Raw genomic sequence first — 24,263 nt, 5'->3', positions numbered from 1 at the left:
GATTCCAAGGCCTTACAACCTCGGCTACTTTGGGAAGTCCTTCCCATGCTTTTATACTCATTTGAGTTGTTACTTGTTCCTCAAGACTTGCAAAATGTGTGTGTGTGTGTGTGTGTGTGTGTGTGTGTGTGTGTGTGTGTGTGTGTTGTTAAGGCATACCTGGGGAAGGAAATGGATATATGACTCCTCCTTCAATGCCAGCAAGAAGGCAAAGACGTATATGCTCTTAGTGAACAAGTTCACCCATTCTGGCTGCCAACGTACCATTCTTTTTTTTTTTTTTTTTTAAGTTTATTTTTGAGAGAGAGAGAGAGAGAGACAGTGTGAGCGAGGGAGGGGCAGAAAGAGAGGGAGACACAGAATCTGAAGCAGGCTCCAGGCTCTGAGCTGTCAGCACGGAGCCCGATGTGGGGCTTGAACTCATGAACCGTGAGAGATCGTGACCTGAGCTGAAGTCAGACACTTAACCAACTGAGCCACCCAGGCGTCCCTTCATTCTTAACACTGGAAATAAGACTCTGTTATAGGAATCCTTGTAGTCAAAAATTTGCACTGGAAAATATGGTCAGTTTCATCCTGTCTCCCTGGCAGATTTAGTGCAGCCTAAGGCCCGTTGGTGTCTTGTTCTTCACTATTAAGGTTTTGTTAAATTACTTTTGATGAAGTATTTAGCTTAATACCCATTTAGCTTAAGAGAGTATGTCTTAATTTTTATGAAAAAGTGTTTCCACTTATTATGTGACTGAATATGTCCTTATTATTCCATAGGGGGACTTGGAAATTTCCTATTGCCTTGTGTCCAGCATAGCTCATAGGCAATTGGCATATTTGGGTTCCAGTGGGTTAAGAATGGATTTTTGCATTGGTTGACTTTTTATATTTCCACTGTGTATAAATGACGTGGCTGCTTTGTGAAAGAGACATTCTTCTGATCATTGTCTCTCAATAAATTTCTTTGTTTTTTTTTTTCTTCAGCACAGCACTGACTGGGTAAACTGATGTTAACACCATATTAATTAACAGGAAAAGAAAAACAAAGTCTGATATAACTTGATACTTAAGGTGGTTTTCCAGTTTTGTCACTGTGGTTAATTTTATCCTGATCTGAGTTTTTATTAAGCACAACAGCTTTATGTACAGAGATTGGGTTTTTTTTTAGGAAAAAAACTGTTTAACTGCCTGCTCTGCTAAGGGATTGTGCGGTGGCTTGTATGCTCTCCTATGTGTTCATTCTCTTTTGCATTACACTTGGCCATTTCTACCTCTATGACTCTCCAGGATTTTAAAATTTTTATTGAAATACAATTGATATACAATATTATATTAGTTTCAGGTGTGCAACATAGAAATTACATAGATCACAAAGTGCTCACCATGATGTATAGTCACCATCTGTCACCATGTATTATTTACAGTATTATTGATCATATTTCCTCTGCTGTACTTTTCATCCCTATGACATATTTATTTTATAACCGGAAGTCTACCTCTTAAGCCCTTTCACCCACTTCACCCACCCCTCCACCCACCTCCCCTCTGGCAACCACCAATTTGGTTGTCCCTTCTATCCATGAGTCTATTTCTGCTTCTGCTGTTGTTTCTTTGTTCATTTGTGTTATTTTTTTAGATTCTACATATAAGTGAAATCATACGGTATTTGTCTTTCTCTGACTTACTTCACTTAGCATAATAACCTAGAGTCTATCCATGTTGCCACAAATGGCAAGATTTTATTCTTTTTATGATTAACATTCCACTGCAATATATATCCCATCTTCTTTATCCATTCATCTGTTGATTGACACTTAACATTGCTAAGGATGTTTATCTTTTCAGATTACTGTTTTTATTTTTTTGAGTAAACATTCAGAAGTGGAATTACTGGGTCATATTGTGTTTCTATTTTTGATATTTTGAGGAACCTCCATACTGTCTGCAACAATTTACATTTCTACCAGCAGTATACCAGGGCTCCCTTTTCTCCACATCCTTGGCAAACTCTTGTTATTTCTTATCTTTTTGAATCTAGCCTTTCTGGTAGGTGTAAAGTGATATCTCACTGTGGTTTTGATAGTCTTTTCCCTGATATGAATGCTGTTGAGCAGATTTTCATGAGTCTGTTGGCCATCTGTATGTCATTTTAGAAAAATAGCTGTTCAAGTCCTCTGCCCGTTTTTTGATCAGATTTGTTTGTGTGTGTGTGTGTGTGTGTGCATGTGTGCGTATCACATCTTTATCCATTCGTCTACTGATAGACACTTAGGTTGCTTCCAAATCTTGGCTGCTGTAAATAACGCTACAGGAGTGGCGCCTGGGTGGCTCAGTCGGTTGAGCATCCAACTTTGGCTTAGGTCCTGATCTTGCAGTCTGTGAATTCAAGCCTCACATCGGGCTCACTGCTATCAGTGTGGAGCCTGCTTCAGATCCCCTGTCTCCACCCGCCCCACCCCCTGCCTTCTCTCTCTACCCCTCCCTCTCTCTTTCTCAAAAAGAAATAAACATTAAAAAAATAATGCTGCAATAAATACAGGAGTGCATATACCTTTTCAAATTAACATTTTCATTTTCTTTGGGTAAGCATCCGTGAATTACTGGGCCATATGGTATTTCTATTTTTAATTTTTTGAGGAACCTCTCTACTGTTTCCTACAGTGGCCGCACCAATTTACATTTCCACCAACAGTACACCAGGGTTCCTTTTTCTCCACATCTTCTCCAACCAAAACTTGTCGTTTCTTGTGTTTTTGATTTTAGGCATTCTGACAGATGTGAGGTGATATCTCCTAGTGGTTATAATTTGCATTTCCCTGATGATGACTGATGTTGAGCATCTTTTCACATGTCTGTTGGCCATCTGTATGTTTTCTTTGGAAAAATGCCTATTTGAGTTCTCTGCCATTTTTTTTTTTTTACCAGATTGTGTGTGTGTGTGTGTGTGTGTGTGTGTGTGTGTGTGTGTGTGTGTGTTGAGTTATATGCGTTCTTTATATATTTTGGATATTAACTCCTAATTGGATATACCTTTTGCAAATATTTTCTTTCGTTCAGTAAGGTTGCCTTTTCATTTTGTTGCTGGTTTCCTTCATTGCACGAAAGCTCTTTAGTTTGATAATAGTCTCATTTATTTTTTGCTTTTGTTTCCCTTGCACGAGGAGACAGATCCAGATTAGTGCCTATGTTTTCTTTGAGGAGTTTTATGATTTCAAGTTTTACATTCAGGTCCTTAATCCATTTTGAGTTTATGTTTGTGTATGGTATAAGAAAGTGGTCCACTTTCATTCTTTTGCTTGTAGCTGTCCAATTTTCCCAGCATCATGTATTGAAAAGACTGTCTTTTCCATACTGTATATTCTTGCCCCCTTTGTCATAGATTAATTGACCATATAAGCATAGATGTATTTCTGGGTTTTCCATTCTTTTGTATTGATCTATGTGTCTGTTTCTGTGCCAGTATCATACCATTTTGATTACTATAGCTTTGTAGTATATCTTGAAATCTGACATTGTGATACCTCCAACTTTGTTTTTCTTTCTCAAAATTGCTTTGGGTATTCAGGGTCTTTTATGGTTCCATATAAATTTTAGGATTACTTATTCTAGTTCTGTAAAAAATACCACTGGTATTTTGATAGGGATTGCACGGAATCTGTAGATTGCTTTGGGTAGTATGAACATTTTTAACAATATGAATTCTTCTAGTCCATGAGCATAGGATATCTTTCTACTTCCTTGTGTTTTCATTTTCTTTCATCAGTGTCCTATAGTTTTCATAGTATAGGTCTTTCACCTACTTGGTTAAATTTATTCCGGGGCATTTTATTCTTCTTGGTGCAATTACAAATGGGATTTTTTTTTCCTTAATTTTTCTTGCTGCTACTTTGTTATTAGTGTACAGAAATGCAAGGGATTTCTTATATTTTGTATCCTGTGACTTTACTGAATTCCTTTATTTTCATAGTTTTCTGATGGACTCATTAGGGTTTTCTGTATCTAATGTCATCTGCAGATAGTGACAATTTTACTTCTTCCTTACCAATTTGGAGTGCCTTTTATTTCTTGTGTGATTGCTGCAGCTCAGATTTCCAGTACTATGTTGGAAAAGGTGGTGAGAGCGGACACCCTTGTCTTGTTCCTGATCTCAGAAGAAATGCTTTCAGTTTTGTACCACTGAATATGATGTTAGCTGTAGATTTTTCATATAAGGCTTTTATTATGTTGAGGCAGGTTCCCTCTAAACTTATTTTGTTGAGAGTTTTTGTCATGAATGGATGCTGGGATTTTGTCAAAGCTTTTTCTGCATCTATTGAGATGAGCATATGATTTTAGTCTTCATTTCATTAATGTGTTGTCTTGATCCAACAACTTGATTTATTTTATTTGTGGGTATTGAGCCTGTCTCACACCCTGGAATAAATCCCACTTGACTGTGGTGGATGACCTTTATAATGTATTGCTGAATTAGAATTGCTAATAGTTTGTTGAGAATTTTTGCATCTATATTCATCAGGGATATTGGCCTGTAATTTTCTTTGCTTGTAGTGGGTTTCCCCCCCACACCCCAATTTTGGTATAAAGGTAATGCTGCCCTCATAGAATGAATTTGGAAGTTTTTCTTCCTCTTTGTGTTTTGGAATAGTTTGAGAAAGGTAGGTACTAAATCTTCTTCAGATGTTTGGTAGAATTCACCTGTGAAGCCATCTGGTCCTGGATTTTTGTTTGTTATAAGTTTTTTTTTTTTTTAAATTAACAAGTCAGTTTCATTACTGATAATTGGTTTGTTCAGATTTTCTTTTTTGATTCAGTCTTGGAAACAATATGTTTCTAGGAATTTATTCATTTCTTCTAGGTTATCCAATTTGTTGGCATATAATTTTTCAGAGTAGTCTCTTTTGATCCTTTATACTTCTGTGCTGTCAATTCTACCTTGTCTCTTAATTCTAATTTAAGTCTTCTCTCTCTTTCATCTCTCTTTCCTTGATGGGTCTGGCTAAAGGTTTATCAATATTGTTTAGCTTTTCAAAGAACCAGCTCTTAGTTTCATTAATGTTTCCTATGATTTTTTTTTAGCCTCTATTTCACTTATTTTTGCTCTGGTCTTTATTATTTCCTTCTAACTTTGGGCTTTGTTTCTTCTTTTATTTTCTTGTTCCTTTAGGTATTGGTTAGATAATTTATTTGAGATGTTTCTCTTTTATTGAGGTAGCCCTACATTGATATAAACTTCCCCCTTAGAACTGCTTTTACTGCAACCCAGAGACTTTGAACCATTGTGTTTCCATTTTCATTTGTTTCTAGGTATTTTTTTTTAAGTAGGCATGGTATGATTTCAATTCTTGTATACTTATGAAGGGCTGTTTTGTGACCCAGTATGTGATCTGTCTTGGAGAATGTTCCATGTGCACTCGAGAAGAAAGTATATTCTGTTGCTTTGGGATGCAGACTTCTAAATATATCGGTCAAGTCCATCTGATCCAATGTATCATTCAGGGCCCTTGTTTCTTTATTGACTGTGTGTCTAGATGATCTATCCATTTCTGTAAGTGGAGTGTTAAAGTCCCCTGCAATTACCACATTCTTATCAATAAGGTTGCTTATGTTTGTGAGTAATTGTTTTATATATTTGGGGGCTCCTGTATTCGGCGCATAGACATTTATAATTGTTAGCTCTTCCTGATGGATAGACCCTGTGATTATTATATAATGCCCTTCTTCATCTCTTGTTACAGCCTTTAATTTAAAGTCTAGTTTGTCTGATAGAAGTATGGCTACTCCAGCTTTCTTTTGACTTCCAGTGGCATGATAAATAGTTCTCCATCCCCTCACTCTCAATCTGAAGGTGTCCTCAGGTCTAAAATGAGTCTCTTGGAGACAGCAAATAGATGGGTCTTGTTTTTTTATCCATTCTGATACCCTATGTCTTTTGGTTGGCGCATTTAGTCCATTTACGTTCAGTGTTATGATAGAAAGATATGGTGTAGAGTCATTGTGATGTCCGTAGGTTTCATGCTTGTAGCAATGTCTCTGGTACTTTGTCTCAAAGGATCCCCCTTAGGATCTCTTGTAGGGCTGGTTTAGTGGTGACGAATTCCTTCAGTTTTTGTTTGTTTGGGAAGACCTTTATCTCTCCTTCTATTCTAAATGACAGACTTGCTGGATAAAGGATTCTCGGCTGCATATTTTTTCTGTTCATCACATTGAAGATCTCCTGCCATTCCTTTCTGGCCTGCCAAGTTTCAGTAGAGAGATCGGTCACGAATCTTATAGGTCTCCCTTTATATGTTGGAGCACGTTTATCTCTAGCTGTTTCAGAATTTTCTCTTTATCCTTGTATTTTGCCAGTTTCACTATGATATGTTGTGCAGAAGATCGATTCAAGTTACGTCTGAAGGGAGTTCTCTGTGCCTCTTGGATTTCAATGCCTTTTTCCTTCCCCAGATCCAGGAAGTTCTCAGCTATTATTTCTTCAAGTACACCTTCAACACCTTTCCCTCTCTCTTCCTCCTCTGGAATACTAATTATGCGTATATTATTTCTCTTTAGTGCATCACTTAGTTCTCTAATTTTCCCTTCATACTCCTGGATTTTTTATCTCTTTTTCTCAGCTTCTTCTTTTTCCATAATTTTATCTTCTAGTTCACCTATTCTCTCCTCTGTCTCTTCAATCCGAGCCATAGTTGTCTCCATTTTATTTTGCAGTTCATTGATAGCATTTTTTAGCTCCTCCTGGCTGTTCCTTAGTCCCTTGATCTTTGTAGCAAGAGAGTCTCTGCTGTCCTTTATACTGTTTTCAAGCCCAGTGATTAATTTTATGACTATTATTCTAAATTCACTTTCTGTTATATTGTTTAAATCGTTTTTGATCAGTTTGTTAGCTGTTGTTATTTCCTGGACGTTTTTTTGAGGGGAATTCTTCCGTTTCGTCCTTTTGGGTAGTCCCTGGAGTGGTGGGGAACTGCGGGGCACTTCCCCTGTGCTGTCTTGAATAACTTGCATTGGTGGGCGGGGCCACAGTCACACCTGATGTCTGCCCCCAGCCCACCGCTGGGGCCACAGTCAGACTGGTGTGTGCCTTCTCTTCCCCTCTCCTGGGGGGTGGGGATTCACTGTGGGGTGGCGTGGCCCGTCTGGGCTACTTGCACACTGCCAGGCTTGTGGTGCTGGGGATCTGGCATAGTAGCTGGGGTAGATCCGCAAGGTGCACAGGGGTGGGAGGGGCAGGCTCAGCTCGCTTTTCCTTTGGAGATCCGCCTCAGGAGGGTCCTGCGGCACCAGGAGGGAGTCAGACCCGCCAGAGGGATGGATCCGCAGAAGCACAGCGTTGGGTGTTTGCGCAGTGCAAGCAAGTTTCCTGGCAGGAACTGGTTCCCTCTGGGATTTTGGCTGGGGGATGGGCCAGGGAGATGGCGCTGGTGAGCGCCTTTGTTCCCCGCCAAGCTGAGCTCTGTCGTCCGTCCGGGACTCAGCAACTCTCCCTCCCGTTGTCCTCCAGCCCTCCGGTTCTCTGAGCAGAGCTGTTAGCTTATAACCTTCCAGATGTCAAATCCTGCTTGCTGTCAGAACACACTCTGTCCAGCCCCTCCGCTTTTGCAAGCCAGACTCGGGGGCTCTGCTTGGCCGGCAGGCTGCCCCTCCGCCCCGGCTCCCTCCCACCAGTCCGTGGAGTGCGCACCGCCTCGCCGCCCTTCCTACCCTCTTCCGTGGGCCTCTCGTCTGCGCTTGGCTCCGGAGACTCCGTTCTGCTAATCCTCTGGCGGTTTTCTGGGTTATTTAGGCAGGTGTAGGTGGAATCTAAGTGATCAGCAGGATGCGTGGTGAGCCCAGCGTCCTCCTATGCCGCCATCTTCCCAGGATTCCCTCTAGGTATATATATTTTTTTAATTTCCTCTTTGATTTCTTCAGTGACCATTGGTTGTTTAATAGCATGTTGTTTAGCCTCCACATATTTATGTTTTTTTCCAGTTTTCTCGCGATTGATTTCTAGTGTCATCCCATTGTGATTAGAAAAGATGCTTGATATAATTACAGTCTTCTTAAATTTTTTGATACTTGTTTTATGGCCTAATGTAATCTATCCTGGAGAATGTTTATAGCACTGCAGTTCATGGCTTCAGGGGTGGGTTTTCTGTGGTTTCTGTCTCTCTTCCATCTCTCCTGCCATTCTCTTTGTGGTCCCTCTATCCTTTGTTGTGCAGATGTTCAGTCAGCCCTCAGTTCTTCAGAATAGATTGCTCTATAGGTAGGTGTAGATTTGGTATGACCTTGGGAGGAGGTAAGTTCAGGGTCTAACCATGACACCATCTTGGACATATCTTGCCTGTGTAGATGTTATTTATATAGGTTTTAGGGATAAAATAAAGAAACTGCTCTTTCCCTCCATCCTGCTACTCCTAAGAGGACTGCATCTCAGCTATAATTCTTTTCCTCATACATGTTTTTGGATGACTATCCTTTAAACATTAGGCTCTCAAATATAAATGACTGATATAATTAGAAAAATAATTAGAAAGACTTGCAAATTAATCCACATGTCATCTGCATTGAAATATCTCTGGATCCTTTCCCTTAGCTTTTTAATGAAATAGTTTACTCTTGAACATTGGAAGCATGCTAACAAGTTCAGCTGTTTGTTGGGTTCTTGTCCCCCAATGCCACATTAATCATTTTTATAAAACAATGAACCAGTGGGAAGCATGTGAACTTTTTCTTTTGGACTCTGATTACTTGAATTTCCTTTTTTCCCCACAATTCATCACTGTTTGTAATTTATTATTTCACCTGCCAAGCTGCTTTTCCCATATCTATGTGAATATTTCTGTATTTGAAGTTGAAGTTTAAACACTGAAAACCTCCAGGTTTTCCTTCTGAAAAAGCTGAAGTTTTGATTGGTTGTTTTGCCTTAAATTTTGAGTGCCTCTTCAGCTTTCTTTGAATGATTACATTTTTAGTTTTCTAAATTGTCATCTTGTTTTTTTTTTCCCCTAACTGAAGGATTTTCTTTTACTTTGCCATGATTTTTTAACCTATCTTATTTTATTTTGTGTTTATATGTGCGTTTGTGTGGTTATTTTTTTAATCAGGTTGACACATGTACATACTTTAAGGTAGGGTGTCTTAACCTCAGCACTATTGACATTTTGGACTGGATAATTCTTAGCTGTTGGGGATGTCCTGTGAATTATAGGATGGTTACCAGCATCCCTGGCCTCTACCCACTAGATTCCAGTAGCACTGCCCTTCTCTACCCTGCCCCAATATGGCAGCCAAAAATGTCTCCAAGCATTGTCAAATCCCTCCCTTGAAGGGCACAAAATTCTCCCTAGTTGAGAACCACTGATTTAGAGAGTCAAATATAATTTTACAAGGCTTCTGATGGGAAAAAAATGGCAATCCCTCTGCCCCTTATCTCTTTTTTCTCTATTTTTCAGGTTGTCTTTTTGCTCTACTTTCTGCGAGATTTCTTTGACATTATTTTACAGTGTTCCCTTCATGATTTAATTTTCAAGAGCTTGTTTTTGTTCTCTAAATATGTTTTATACTATCCTCCCTTGTTTCATAGCTGAAACATCTTCTCTTATCATTCTGAGGGTATAAATTAGTATTTTTACAGTCTTCTTTGCCCAGCATAGTCTTTTTCCTACAGTTTGTGTTTTTCTGTTTTGATCTCTATTTCCAGCATGTCTGGAGAATGGGCTATCTCTTCCTATTTAAGAATTGAAGACCAAAAGGCTAATTGGAAGCCCCAAAGACATTGATAGAGCTGGTCAACTACAAGTTTTACTGAAGAGTGATCTGGCTAAGTTAGTTCTTTACTGACCAGACCTCTGATATCGATATCTTAGGTCTTCTTTGTCTAGTCACATTCCCCTGAGAAGATTGTTTCAGTTTCCTGCCTGAAGATGAAGGTCTGACTGTAGCTTTCATGAAGCCACATGGAAAAGGAAACGTGAAGGGTCTCATATCTATTTCACATACTTTAATTGAATTGCCCTGTTTGTCGGATTGTACCGTTGGCTCTCAACTCTGTCTGGAGTTCCCTGGTGCAGATACCTCAGTTTTGCCTCTGTTGTTGGAGTGGAAAAAAGGATATTCACCCAACTGTAGACAATAGAGAGGAGATTGGGGTATTCCTAAACTGATTTGCAACCAGTCCTCCTTATTTCACCCCTCCCTTTCACCTCCACTTTTGGAGGTACCAGGTGCTGCCAATTCTTGAGCCTTCTGGAAGTGTGTTATAAAACACAGGGGTTCTTGGCTTTCCCTGCTGCTGGCTTAGGATACAGCCTTTTCAGATCAGCTAAGTCATTTAAAACTTACACATCTGCTTTCTAGCCTCTGAAGGTTTATGGCTATTGTCTTCTTTCTCATTCTCTCCATTTTTTTAAATTTATTTTTTTTTATTTTTTGGCCTTAAAAAAAAATCTACTTACTATCATTTTAATGCGACTTTGAGAGGGAGAAGTGTAAATGCATATGTTCAATCTGCCATTTCCCTCCCCACCCTGAGAGGCTAATCTGTATCTTCTAAAGTAAATACGATCAGCAAGTTTTTTTCACTCAACCCAACACACTGTAGAATACCCAAAGGACATCAACAGTTATTCCCTGCTTCCTAGACAATGCTTGTAAAAATTAAGTTGATTTTAGCCAACTTGATTTTTTCATTCCTATGAAGATTGTAAATCCCTTGGCATTTTGAATGAACTAAGGAATGTTGCCCTAATTTTTAAATTAAATTCTAGCCTTCTTTATGATAAATTATATTGTTAAATGCACACGGAAAAATTCCTGGCATGTAGTGAGTAGCCAACATCAATTGTTTTTATTACAGCTGTTATTCATTATTTTATGATAAATATCTGCAGCCAAATTTTAAGCATTTTCTTCTTGTTTCAAGGTTTTTATATTTAAATTTTTGTGTTTCTGGGTTTTTGATTTGTTTGTTGTCATCTACCATCTCATTTAGATAAAAATATCTCCTTTGATCCAGCAATTCCAGTTCTAGCAATCTTCCCTAAGGAAATAATCAGGATTGCATATATAATTCTGTAGTGGTGTAGCTTATTACAACAACCACAAACCTAAATGCCAATAATAAGGGACAAATGAAAGAAATCATGGTATGGTTGTGTAATGAAATATTATGCAGCCATGAAAAATGATTTAAAAAATAATAACATGAAAATTTCCAGAGATACATTTAGTTTAAAAGATAGCGGGAAAGAGTATAAAATTAGATTTTAAAAGAATATATGTATATGGAACCATATAAAAATACCAAAAGAATAAAAGAGTCAAAGACTAGAAGAAAAGACATCAAATGTTAACAAGGATTATTTGGGAGCAAAACAATTGCTAGCGATTTCTTCCTTTTGTGTGTTTTTCGGAAATCTCTGTGTTCTAAAATAAAAGCGTATTGCCTTTGACATTTAAAACACAACAACAGACACCTATACGTATATGTATAAATATAATTTTAAAATAAACAAATTCTGCTTTGAGATATCCGCTGGGCTTCCAGGAGAGATGGGATCCCCTGGGGAGCCAGGACCTCCTGGACGCAAGGTAAGTTGAAAAGTCCTAAATTACACCAGATCCTTTTCTAAATAAAAAGTGCATGGAGTCTTCATTGTCCAAATGTGTATGCTTTCTGTCTTTGCACCTTAGTGACTATTTTCACTACTTTTCCACATTTATGTGCTTTGAGATAGGAGGGGGTAATGCTGATTAAAAATCAGTTGCCATTTCTTGTGAGTTGAGGGGATTTTGAGCGAGGAAATGAAAAGTATTGGACTAAAATGTGATTTCCCAGTTGTCAGTGAATTTATTTGCCCAATCCTTGTCCTCTTATATTCAATAAGTGGTTAGTGAATGAAGGGAAGTGGGAGGAAATTAATAAACAGTCAATAAATGATCAAAGTTGCATTCACATGGAACTTATTTTTGCCAGGAGTTTGGGTGGGGCTTGATTGCGTTTTTCCTTGGGTGTCTCTCTTTGAGAGTAGCCAGACTCTTCCTGTTGCTAAGATGGAATTGAATAGGTGAAATTAAAACCAATTCCACTTTGTTCTTTTCCCAATCCAGGCAGTTCTGTATATATGTATATTCATTCATTTTTGGAACACTGTTGGGATTACCTTTCCAGATGTTCGGTTTGAGTCTGGTCCCTTTGTCATCCAACCAAAGATGGGAACAGAGGAAGGTTCAGTTCAGCTGTTTGGTAGCCAAGGCAAAGCACAGGGTTAAGGAAGTCTGAACCTCCCTCAAGGACGGGCAGCTGTAATGGATAGTTCATCCTTATCTAATTCTAAGCCATAAACCTGCTCCACAGCTCTCCATGCCCGTGTTAAGTTTTCAGCTCATCCTTAGATTCTAGATGACCCTTGTTGTCCAGAGATGGGGCTGGAGGAAGGTGGCCTTTGGAGGTTTGTGTTCATCAAGGTTGCTGCTTACAATTTATTTCCCCTAGAATGTTACTCTTAACTTGGTGATGACGATCCTCCTACATGTATTCCTTTATCCCCTCTAACTTAAGAATAAAAACTTTAGAAAATTTCACTTTCTGAGGGCAATACACATTCTGGCTACTGATGTGTGTGTGGAGCAGTGAGACCACATTTCTTTTGTTTCCTAGGGTGTGAAAGGGGCCAGAGGATTGGCTTCATTTTCCGTATGTATCTCCTGATTCCAACAAAATGCTCTGTACTTCATTAAGTTTATTTATTTTTAGACTTGAAGACCTGGCAGTCAGTCAGTTAATTCTTTGTTTTATTTTTGAACTGCAGACGTGTGAGCTCATTCAGTATGTACGGGACCACAGCCGTAAGTACCCTGCTTAAATTGATCACCCAAGTTGTCAAAGCATTCATAGAAGAAGAGCAGTGAATTATGCCCTCAGAATTGAGACAATTTACCAGCCAATCTCTTAAAATTACAGATGCCACTGCATATATTTTGAGTCAGCATAGACATAACTCCTTCTCTGACCGCCATCATGTCTTTTGGAACCTGTCGCAAGCACTAATTAATAATCTATCTAGTGCTTTTAACCTAGGGAAAATTGAGATAGGAGGTCAGAACTCTACCGATGGTGAAATCAATCAGTGGAGAGTAACACTGAACTTTTAAAGATGATTAATACCTGACAATAACACAAGATTGAGTTCATCTGGTGTGGAAGCTAGCTGTCATAATAGGGTGTCCTGATGGGTGGGAGCATTTAGTTTGGTTTATTGTTTATTACTTCTTTTCTGGAAAGGATGCTTGATTACTTTTAGTTGGAATGATTGATTCGCTTATAAAATTATTCATTTTGCCTACATATTTTTTCTCTTTCAAAATTTTTAAAGCGGAAAGTGCATTTTGATTGGCAAATGCTCTTTTGAATTTGTTTTAAGGCCCTAATAGCAGCCTCTTCTATAAAAATATATGTTAGCACCATTAAAGGAATTCCAGGTACAAGATGAGTAAAGAATTGACTATTTGACGTTCATCTACAAATATGCAATGACTTCCCAAATAAACACTATGACTGAAAAATTCCTTCAAGGTATTTTGAGGAAGAAAAATAGACAAACTAGAGCCCATTTCTGCAGAGAGTCTTGGTCTCAATGACATTGCCTTTTTAAACCTTTGAATGCAGTGTTGATCGTAACTCTCCCTTTTGGTACCATAACAGAACCATCCATGATGAGAATCAAAATATACAAGGTCATGAAGGCCAGTTGCTTTGGGCTGAATTAACGCAGTGGGCTTTTTAACATTGGAGCCGTGTGAACCATTATGATTCAAAGGTAGATCCAAGTGTGATGCCCAATCTTTTACAATTTGAAAGGCTTAATACAAAATTATAAATCCAAAAGTAGGTACAAAATTATTTCCAAAGAAAGTGTGATTTAGAACAGGAAAGGAAATCATGACCAGCAACTTCTGCCTCTTCTAGAAGCACATGATCACATGAACACATGGCTAGGTCCCTTCTCAGGGTCTTGTGCCATGCAAGTGAGAAGTTAAAAGCATCACGGTCGAGCGGAACTCTGTGCAGCAATAGAGGTGTTTCACCACACTGTTCAATACAGTAGCTGCTAGCCACCTGTGACTTTGAGTACTTGAAAGATGGTTAGTGCTACTGAGAACCTGAATTTGTTTCATTTAACTTTAATTCAAATGTAAATAGTCACATGGGGCTAGTGGCTTCCATATTGGACAGTGCCGACCTAAAGCTTATTTATGCTTCATCTACTTCAGAGTAAATCCACCTCTGATGTTCACACACACACACACACACACACACACACACATACATATTTGTATTTGTGTGTCTATACATAAAATTAACACCTATAGATGCACACATGGGGAAAAAATTAAAGAGAGTTAGGACCTTTTAATTTTCCAAATTCCGTGTGCCTCTCTGTAGTATAATGTTCCTTCCCAGGCAAAGGTTCTTTCCCTCTGACAGCTGGCTGCGGGCTGCTGACTTCTGACTGCATATTGTCCCGCTTCTCCCATCTTGTTTTTGCCAAGATGCTGGGATCCGTCTGCATTTTCTCCAAACCTTTTCTGTTGCCTTGATGTTTGAGTCATCTGCAAAAAGCACACAGGGCAGAGCTTCTACTGCCATGACTTCCCTACACGGTACCGAACTCTGTTCTACCAAATAATAACCCGGTCTCCTTTGTTCTTCTTCCCCAGCTGGTGGCCATGGTAAGTAATCTTTATTTACAGCAAGTTATAATCAAGCTCCAAAATGTCATACGTCTGGAAAGACGAGTTAAAACAAAGTGTTGCCTGCCAAATGATATAAATTTTATCTGAGCTGCCTTTGCTGCCTCATACTGGTAGCACAGACCCGCCTCCACTACATCGCTCAGCTTTAGCTGAGTCTCCCGGCTGTTTCTCAACCAAGTGGTTTGATCTTTTAATTAATATTTTAATGAGTAACATTAGCATTAACCTTACCATTAGGGTTTTTTTGGTAATAATAAGTCTCCCTCCCTTCATTTTCTCTCTCTGTCTATTGTCTCTGTAATCTAGTGGTTAAGAATTAAGATGTAGTAGGCAACTACCCTCTTACACCCTTATACCGTATACCTTATGTATAAACCCATCAACCCGTGCCCTCTAGTTGCATTTTCAGTCACTCCACAAATATTTATTGAAAGTGTTATTATGTGCTAGGTACGGGGGACACAGGGCTGAATAAGATGGACATAATTCCTGTCTTCAGAAGCTTCCATTCTAGCAGAGGGTCCAGATGATAAACACGTGCACGAAATACGGAATCCGAAGGTTGCTGTGAAAGAGATAAAGAACAGGATGCTCTATCACAGAAGAATGTTAGGGGATGGGAAAAATGCTTTAGGATGGAGAGCTCCTCCTTGAGGCAGTGACATTGGAGTTTGGACTAAAGAATAAAAAGAAGGCCAGCTTATAAGAGCCAAGAGAAAGAACCAAATGCAGAGGCCATGATACAGGACAGACAGACCTAGGCATTTTCTAGGAACTGACACAAGTCCAGTGTGCCTGAGATATAGGGAGGGAGGGGGAGACTGGCATGGGAAAAAATGAAGTAAGCAGAAGCCACATCAAGTTGGACTTTCTAGGCTCGGATAAGGAGGCTGGATTGTATTCACATTGACATGGGAGAGTATTAAAGAGTTTATTGGAAGTATTGAAGGGAGGAACATGAGCTGATGAATGAATTTTTAAAGCTTCTTTGGACCACTATGGAAGAGTAGATTGTAGGAAAGAGTAAGTTTAAAGGCCAGAGGACTAGTTAGGAGAGTGTTGTGGTAGTCCGGTCAAATGTGGTGGTGGCCTGGAGAGGGCTGCCTTTGCTGTGCATTAGTTACATGTCAGTGGTTTGGCTTGTCTTGCTCCTCATCACCGCCTGCTCTGTGCTAATCAGCAGCCATCAGTGTACATGTGTGTGGCTACAGCACCACCTGAGGTCTCTACGTGGCCATCCGTGCCTTGATGAGGGAGGGCCTCCTAGGTTCCACTACTATCCAGCCCAGTGTTCTTCACGATCTTCTGGTTCCTGACAGCTTGCTGGATTTCAGAAAATGTATTTTGCAAGTTGAATTACCTTTTAGGTGTTTTTTCCTGAACACTTGAATTTTTTCCTATTTCAGCCTAGTACTGTGAATCTTTTTTTTTTTCCTTTTATCTCTATATTATACCTGAAGCTGTATTATTGTTGTGTTATTTCCATATGCAAATCACAGCCCAAACAAGAAGCTGGAAGAACCACTTTCATGTTGAGGCATACTTCCATTCATTTTTTATTGCAAAGTTGACATGACTTCATTTTTTTTTTTTTTAAATATCTGCTCAGCCTTCTAAGTTAGACTCAGACTAATAAATTATGTCCTGTTTCCACTGAGATGCACACTTTGAGTTGAGGTAAAATGTTTATTCTTACCGGTCCTTTAGCCTGTAAAGTCACAGAGTCCAGGACCAGAAGGAGATAATCATCTAGCACCAAGGTGGGGGCTAAGCCCAGCTCCTCACAGAGGAGAACTTGATCCTTGACCAGCCCAGGCCAGCCCCAGCAGGTCTGAGTTTCTGAGCTCTTACAAAGAGCTGGTGGCCTTCGTGCTACATTTATTGTCTCTGAATTTGACTTGCTGGCATCTGAACCAGAGGAGGCACCTCTCTAAGAGAAGTGCATCATTGTGATATCCTTTTACCAACCTGCATCTCCACACCAGGCATCTCCCGCATTATTAAGGTTTTGTTGTTATGGCTGTACTTGTTGCAAAAGAAGTGTTCTTTGTTTGGTTCTTCTTCATTCAGGCAATATTTATTAGAACCCTAATAAATGGCAGGAACAAATAATCTGGCTGATCAAGAGAGACACAATCCCTATCTCCACACTTAATGGAGAGGAAAACATTAATCAGATAATCAGACAAATATAAATTGCCAACTGTGATAAGTGCAGGGTACTGGGATTCATTAGAATGAATGGATGGAGATGAATAAATAAATCTGAAATTAACATTGAACATTCAAGTTTAATGATTCCGTTTCTCTGTGTAATAAGGTATGTTTATTGATGAAACTTGCCTTTTCAACTGTGAAATAAAAATATATATCAGTGAAAGCTTTCCTCCCTGTGTTAAGTGATATAGTTCTCACAATGAAAAAGTCTGTAATGATAATTGTGATACTAATGGCTAACATTACTTGAGCACCTATTACATGGCAGGCACCCTTTTCCTAAGTGCTTTGCCTGTGTAGACTTATTTAATCCTCGACACAGGGCTATGCAGTGGCAGATCTTAGGACAGCATTTTACAGATGAGCGAAGTGAGGCACAGAGAAGACCAGTCACCTGGACAAGGTCACTTGGCTAGTGCGTAGTTGGGCCAGGGCTCTAAGGTGTCTGTGTGATTCCTACTCTCCACATCTGATCGTCTCTTCTATATAGTGCATGTCTATTCCAGTGGACACTTCCAATCTCTCTGAAATAATTAACAGAGCTTTTGGACCCACTCCTGTTTTAACCCCTGTTACATTTCCTTATTAAGTTAAAAAAAAAAGTATGTTTTTGTTTATCTAACTGTGTAAAAAGTTCTAGCAATAAACATGATATCGTGCGCTTTTTATTATTTAGAAGGAATTTGGTCATTAACTTAAAAATTGCATAAAAACTCAAATTGAATGGTAGACTTTCTCTTGCGCTGTATTTAGAAGGGCAAATTCAGTTTTTAAAATAGCATTTTTATTCAAGATGAAAATGTTTAGTATTTCAGCTGCTCATTTTAGCGTTTAATGCTTCTTTAATGTTTAAATATTTATGTATTTAACATTTAAAATTTCTTTGCTCTCTCTGTATTTTTCTTTAACTAAGCATGCTACGTAAGGAACATGTTCTTGCCTCTTAGGAAAACCAGAATGCCCCGTGCATCCCACCGAATTGGTGTTTGCCTTGGACCAGTCCCGGGATGTCACCAGGCAGGAGTTTGAGCGCATGAAGGAGCTGATGTCATCCCTGGTGAGGGGCGTCAGGGTCCGGGAGAACAGCTGCCCGGTGGGCGCGCGCATCGCCGTCCTCACCTACAGCTCCCACGCCCGGCACCTCATCCGCTTCTCAGACGCCTACAAGAAGAGCCAACTCCTCAGAAAGATTGAAGCTATTCCTTACGAGAGGTCCTCAGACAGCAGGGAGATCGGCAAAGCGATGAGGTTTATCTCCAGGAATGTCTTCAAGCGAACGCTGCCAGGGGCGCACACCCGAAGGATCGCCACCTTCTTCAGCAGCGGTCAGTCTACTGATGCCCAGACCATTGCCGCGGCCACTATGGAGTTCGGTGCCCTTGACATCATTCCGGTCGTGATCGCTTTCAGCAACGTGCCCTCCATCAAGCGTGCATTTGCGGTGAGATGGTTAAGCCTTTCACATAACTTTTTTTTTTTTTTTTGGCCTAAATTCGGAAGCCTCTGTAAAAAAGTATTGAGCTATACTATTTATTTCCATGTGCCAGGAACGTGCTAAGCCCCTTGTATGCATTATCCTGTTTAATTTTCACAAGTAGTATGTATGGCATAGGTATCCTTGCTATTCCCATTTCACCAAGGAGAAAACCGCCAGGAGAGGCTAAATCTGTATGCCCAGGTTCACATGGCTAAGACGTGACAGTGTCAGGATTTGGACCCAGGTTTGCTATTCTAGTGCTTTTCCAAGAAATTCTGAGTTGCCGCTGGGTGTAAAGCTACTCAATCAGGAAGGCCAGTTAACATTCGTTGATGTCACTTATGTGGCCAGAGTAACAACAGTTGCTGTACCATGAAAACCAGTTGAGCGATTTTATAACTTCACCAATCATAAATATCCCAATTATATGAGAGAAAAGCCATCCTAGTGATTATAGCTTCTTAGGTTGGGAATTAAAATCTTACTGTGTGACATTCCTAAATAAACCACTTGGGATTAAGAGGACCTTTGTTGAGGTAAATTGGCGTACAATATATTAGCTAATAGGTGTGCCACAAAATGATTTAATATTTGTGTATATTGTGAAAAGATAACCGGAGTAAACCTAGTTAACATTTCGCCATACATAATTATAAAATTATTTGTTGTGATGTGAACTTATTTTTTTTACTAAGTTTTTTATTGTAATTCCAAGATAGTTAACATACGGTGGTATATTAGTTTCAGATGTACAAGACAGTGATTCAACAATTCTACACATTATTCAGTGCTCATCGTAAGTGTGTTCTTAACCCCCTTCACTCATTTCTCCCATCTCCCCACCCTTCTCCTCTGGAAACCACCGGTTGGTTCTCTATAGTTAGGAGTCTCTTTTTAGTTTGTCTCTTGTCCTTGGTTTGTTTGTTTTTGTTTCTTAGATTACAAGTATGAGTGAGATCATACGGCATTTGTCTTTCTCTGACTGATGTATTTTGCTTAGCATTATAATCCCCAGCTCCGTCCATGTTGCAAATGGCAAGATTTCATTCTTTTTATGGCTGAATAATATTCCATTGTATATATATACCATATCTTCTTTACCCATTCATCTATCAATGGATACTTGGCCTGCTTCCATAAATTGGCATTATTATGCTGCAGTTAACATACTGGTGCATGCATCGCTTTGAATTAGTGATTTCATATTCTTTGGGTAAATACCCAGTAGTTTGATTACTTTTTCTAGGGTAGTTCTATTCTTAACTTTTTGAGGAACCTCCATACTGTTTTCCACAGTGACTGCACCAGTTCACATTCCCACCAACAATGCACAAGAGTTCCTTTTTCCACACATCCTTGCCAACACTCGTTGTTTCTTAAGGCTTGGGTGTAGCCATTCTGACAGGTGTGAGGTGATATCTCATTGTAGTTTTGACTTGAATTTCCCTGATGATGCGTGATATTTTCATGTGTCTGCTGGCCACCTGGATGTCTTCTTTGGAGAAATGTCCGTTCATGTCTTCTGGCCATTTTGAATTGGATTCTTTGTTTTGGGGGGTGTTGAGTTGTATCAGATGTTTAATATATTTTGGAAACTAATCCTTTATCAAATATGTCATTTGCAAATAATTTCTCTCATTCATTAGGTCCCCTTTTAGTTTTGTTGATTGCTTCCTTTACTGCAATGAAGTTTCTTATTTTGATGTACTCTCAATAGTTTATTTTAGCTTTTGCTTCCCTTGACTCAGGAGACATATCCAGAAAAAAAGAATACATGGCAATGTCAGAGAAATTACTGACTATCCTCTTTTCTAGGATTTTTATGGTTTCAAGTCTCACCTTTAGGTCCTTGATCCATTTTGAGTTTATTTTTGGGTATGGTGTAAGAAAGTGGTCCAGTTTCATTTTTTTTTGTATTTTGCTGTCCAGTTTTCCTAACATCATTTGTTGAAGAGACTTTTTCCCATTGCATATTCTTCTTTCATCAAAGATTAACTGACCATATAATCATGGGTATGTTTCTGGGCTCTCTGTCCCATTCCATTCATCTAAATGTCTGTTTTTGTGCCAGTACCATACTGTTTTGATGATGATAGTTTTTCAGTATAACTTGAAATCTGGTATTGTGATACCTCCAGCTTTGTTTTTCTTTTTCAAGATTGTTTTGGCTGTTTGGGGTCTTTCATAGTTCCATACAAATTTTAAGATTATTTGTTCTAGTTCTGTGAAAAATGATGTTGGTATTTTTATTTAATTTTTTTTAAGATTATTTATTTATTTGAGAGAGAGAGGCAGGGAGGGACAGAGAGGGAGAGAAAGAATCCCAAGCAGGTTCCACACTGTTGGAACAGAGCCTGATGTAAGACACGAACTCATGAACCACAAGACCATGACCTGAGTGGAAATCAAGAGTCAGATGCTTAACCGATTGAGCCACCCAAGTGCCCCCAAAATGCTGTTGGTATTTTGATGGGTATTGCATTGAATCTGTAGATTGCTTTTGGTAGTGTGGACATTTTAACAATATTTGTTCTTCAAGTCCATGAGCATGGAATGTCTTTACATTTTGTGTCATCTTCAATTTGTTTCATCAGTGTTGTGTAGTTTTCAGAGTGTAAGTCTTTCATCTCCTAGGTTAAGTTTATTCCTAGATATTTTATTCTTTTTGGTGCAGTTGTAAATGGGATTGGTTTCTTAATTTCTTTCTGTTGCTTCATTATTGGTGTATAGAAATGTAACGTATTTCTGTACATTGACTTTGTATTTGTGACCTTACTGAATTCACTTAACAATTCCAGTAGTTTTTTGGTGGAGTCTTTAAGATTTCTGTATATGGTATCATGTCATCTACCAATAGTGACAGTTTTATTTCTTCCTTACCAATTCGGATGCCTTTTATTCCTTCTTCTTGTCTGATTGCTGTGGCTAGGACTTGTAGTACTATGTTGAATAAAAAGTGGTGAGAATGGACATCCTTGTCTTGTTTCTGTTAGCGGAAAAGCTCTCAGGTTTTCATCATTGAGTATGATGTTAGCTGTGGGTTTTTTATATGTAGCCTTTAGTACGTTGAGGTATGTTTCCTCTAAACCTGCTTTGTTGAGAGTTTTTGCCATGAACAGATGTTAAGTTTTGTCAAATGCTTTTTCTGCATCTATTGAGATGATCATATAATTTTATCCTTTGTTTTATTAATGTGATATATTGATTTGCAAATGCTGAACCATCTTTGTGTCCCTGGAATAAATTCTACTTGATTGTGCATGGTGAGTGATTTTTTTTTAATGTCTTGTTTTTTTTTTTTTATTTTGTAAATGTTTATTTATTTTGAGAGATGTAGAACAGAGAGAGAATTCCAAGCAGGTTTCAAGCTGTCAGTGAGATAATATCCAGTGCAGAGCCCAACACAGGGCTGTAACCCACAAATGGTGAGATGATGACCTCAGCTGAAACCGAGAGTCAGATGCTCAGCCAACTGAGCCACCCAGGCACCCCTCCATTAATTTTTTGTCTGATTTTCTGTTTTGCTTTTGGTAAGCTCCCTTTTTTTTTTCTGAATGTAGTTTTATAATATTTGGCTGATGATTTTTGTGTGTATGTTTATCATAGATATTAGCATATAGTTTTCTTTTTTTCTTCTTTTTTTTGTGATGTCTTTGTCTGGTTTTGGTGTCAGGAAATATATTTGGAAGCTTTCCTTCCTCTTCTGTTTTTTAGAATAACTTGAGGAGAATAGGTATTAACTCTTCTTTGAATATTTGGTAGAATTCACCTGTGAATCAGTCTGGTTCTGGACTGTCCTTCTTGGGGAGCTTTTTGATGACTGATTCAGTTTGGTTACTAGTAGGTGGACTGTTTAGATTGCCCCTTTCTTCTTCATTCACTTTTGGAAGGTTGTATGTTTCTAGGAATTTATCCATTTCTTCTAGTTTGACCAATTTGTTGGCACATAATTTTTCATAGTTTTCTCTTCTAATCCCTTGTATTTCTGTGGTGTCAGTTATTACTTGTCCTTCGTTTCTCATTCACCTATGAAATATTATATGCCAAAGCTATGTTATTATGGCTACCAACTCTTTTTTATATCATTTTGCACATGATTGTAAGTTTGTCTGTTAAAAGATTTAAAAACTATTCTACACATTGGAAAGATTCATTAGTATCTGAACTTTATTATGTACTTGCATAAAGCTGTAGAGTTTAGATTTTGGTTCCCAATAATCTAGGAAAGTAACTGCTAAAAGGCTTGCCTTTGGTTGTTTCCCTCCCCCACCCACCCCCCAAAAAAAAGAAAAGAAAAGAAAGTCCTATAGCAACAGTATTGATATTTATGCAAATGCTGTCATATAATGTTTTGGAGAAAAGGTTACTTTCTACTTTTGAAAAGTTTTGAAGTCATATGCTGTTCTTGGTTTGTTGGAAATTGGAGATTACTGTGTCTCCTTTTTTCAGACATCTTTATAGTTAAAATTTTTTTTTTAATTTTGATATACAATTGATATTAACATTATTTTAGTTTCAGGTTGTACAACATAGTGATTCAACATTATATATATATATATATATATATATATATATATATGGAACAAAATGTTCACCATGGCAAGTGTAGTATCTGTCATCATACAAAGTTACCACAGTATTATTGTTTATCTTCTATGTTGTATTTTACATCCCATGATTTATTTATTTTATGGTTAAATTTGTATCTCTTAATTCCTTGGCTTTATCTAGTCACAAAACATGAGATAATATCCTAACACGAGTAATTGATAGTACTTGTGATATAAACTTAAATAAACACAATTCCACCACCTACTCAAAGGTAGGTGCACAGTATGTAACTTGAGAAAATATACTTGGTTGGCTCATTTTTATATCTTTTGAGTATTAATCTCACTCAGAGTTCCTACCCAAATCACCTCCAGGCTCTTTTCTCCTTTCTTTTCTTTTTTGTTTAGAAAGAGAGTACTAGCAGGGGAGAGGGGCAGAGAGAATTTTTTTTTTTTTTTGAGAGAGAGAGAGCAAGCAGGGGATGGCAACAGGGAGAGGGGGGACAGAGCATCTGAAGCAGGCTCCGTACTAACAGCAGCAAGCCCAATGCAGAGCTCTAATTCATGAACTGTGAGATCATGACCTGAGCCAAATTTAGACACTCAGCCAACTAAGCCACCCAGGTGCCCCATCTTTGCTCCTATCTTGAAGGAATTTATCTGAAAAGAGCGCCAATGAAGTTCAGATTCTTGACAATGACCCACCTAAATATGAGCAGCATTAGCCCCAAACACCTCTTTGAGTAGACAAAGAATTAGAGATGCAAACAGAAGTCAGAATTGTGGCCAAGGCTCATTCATTTGGCAGATGCTTAGTGAGCACCTCCTATATGCCAGGTGCTATCCTACCCTACAGAGATATAAGAGTAAAATGGAAAGCCAGAAGATTCACCCTCGTGGAGCTACCTTTAGAGGATGGAGCTAAACAGGGTTGTGTAGAAAAGCTAAAAATGGAGGCATGTATACAAGTTTGCGAGAACCCAGTACCATTACCTGGTGTTACAGAAGGGAAATTGTTACTACTTCTCCTTTTGCCCTCTTTTTCTTTCTTCTGTCTGATCTGTTCGGATGTACTTCCCTACACGTGAACTGTTATTTGTTATTTTAAGAACAGAACTCAACAATTTAGTGGCAATGAATTTTTACTTGGGGGCCATCTTTTAAAACCCTAGTTTGTTCATAATTATCATGGCTTTTCTAAATCTTGATTTGTCTGAGAGTTCAGCAGTCCAGTGTGAAATTTGGGACCCGTGCAGGCACATGCAGCAGGACTTGGAAGCAGATGCTCTGAT

General features: G+C 38.7%; 1 protein-coding gene across 1 annotated transcript in view; it reads left to right on the top strand.

Annotated features, from left to right (window-relative positions):
• The window catches only part of COL6A6 (collagen type VI alpha 6 chain), a 166,350-nt gene that overhangs the window by 115,383 nt on the left and 26,704 nt on the right, over positions 1–24,263 (top strand). The window contains exons 29-33 of the mRNA XM_045037620.1: positions 11,500–11,562; positions 12,632–12,667; positions 12,783–12,819; positions 14,692–14,703; positions 17,892–18,385. Of these exons, the coding sequence (XP_044893555.1) occupies positions 11,500–11,562; positions 12,632–12,667; positions 12,783–12,819; positions 14,692–14,703; positions 17,892–18,385 (642 nt within the window). The remainder of the gene's footprint in view (positions 1–11,499; positions 11,563–12,631; positions 12,668–12,782; positions 12,820–14,691; positions 14,704–17,891; positions 18,386–24,263) is intronic.

Source organism: Felis catus, chromosome C2 (assembly GCF_018350175.1).
Source record: "Felis catus isolate Fca126 chromosome C2, F.catus_Fca126_mat1.0, whole genome shotgun sequence".
Lineage (NCBI taxonomy): Eukaryota > Metazoa > Chordata > Mammalia > Carnivora > Felidae > Felis > Felis catus.
The sequence above is the reverse complement of the archived record's forward strand: the minus strand, read 5'-3'. Positions and strand labels throughout refer to the sequence as shown.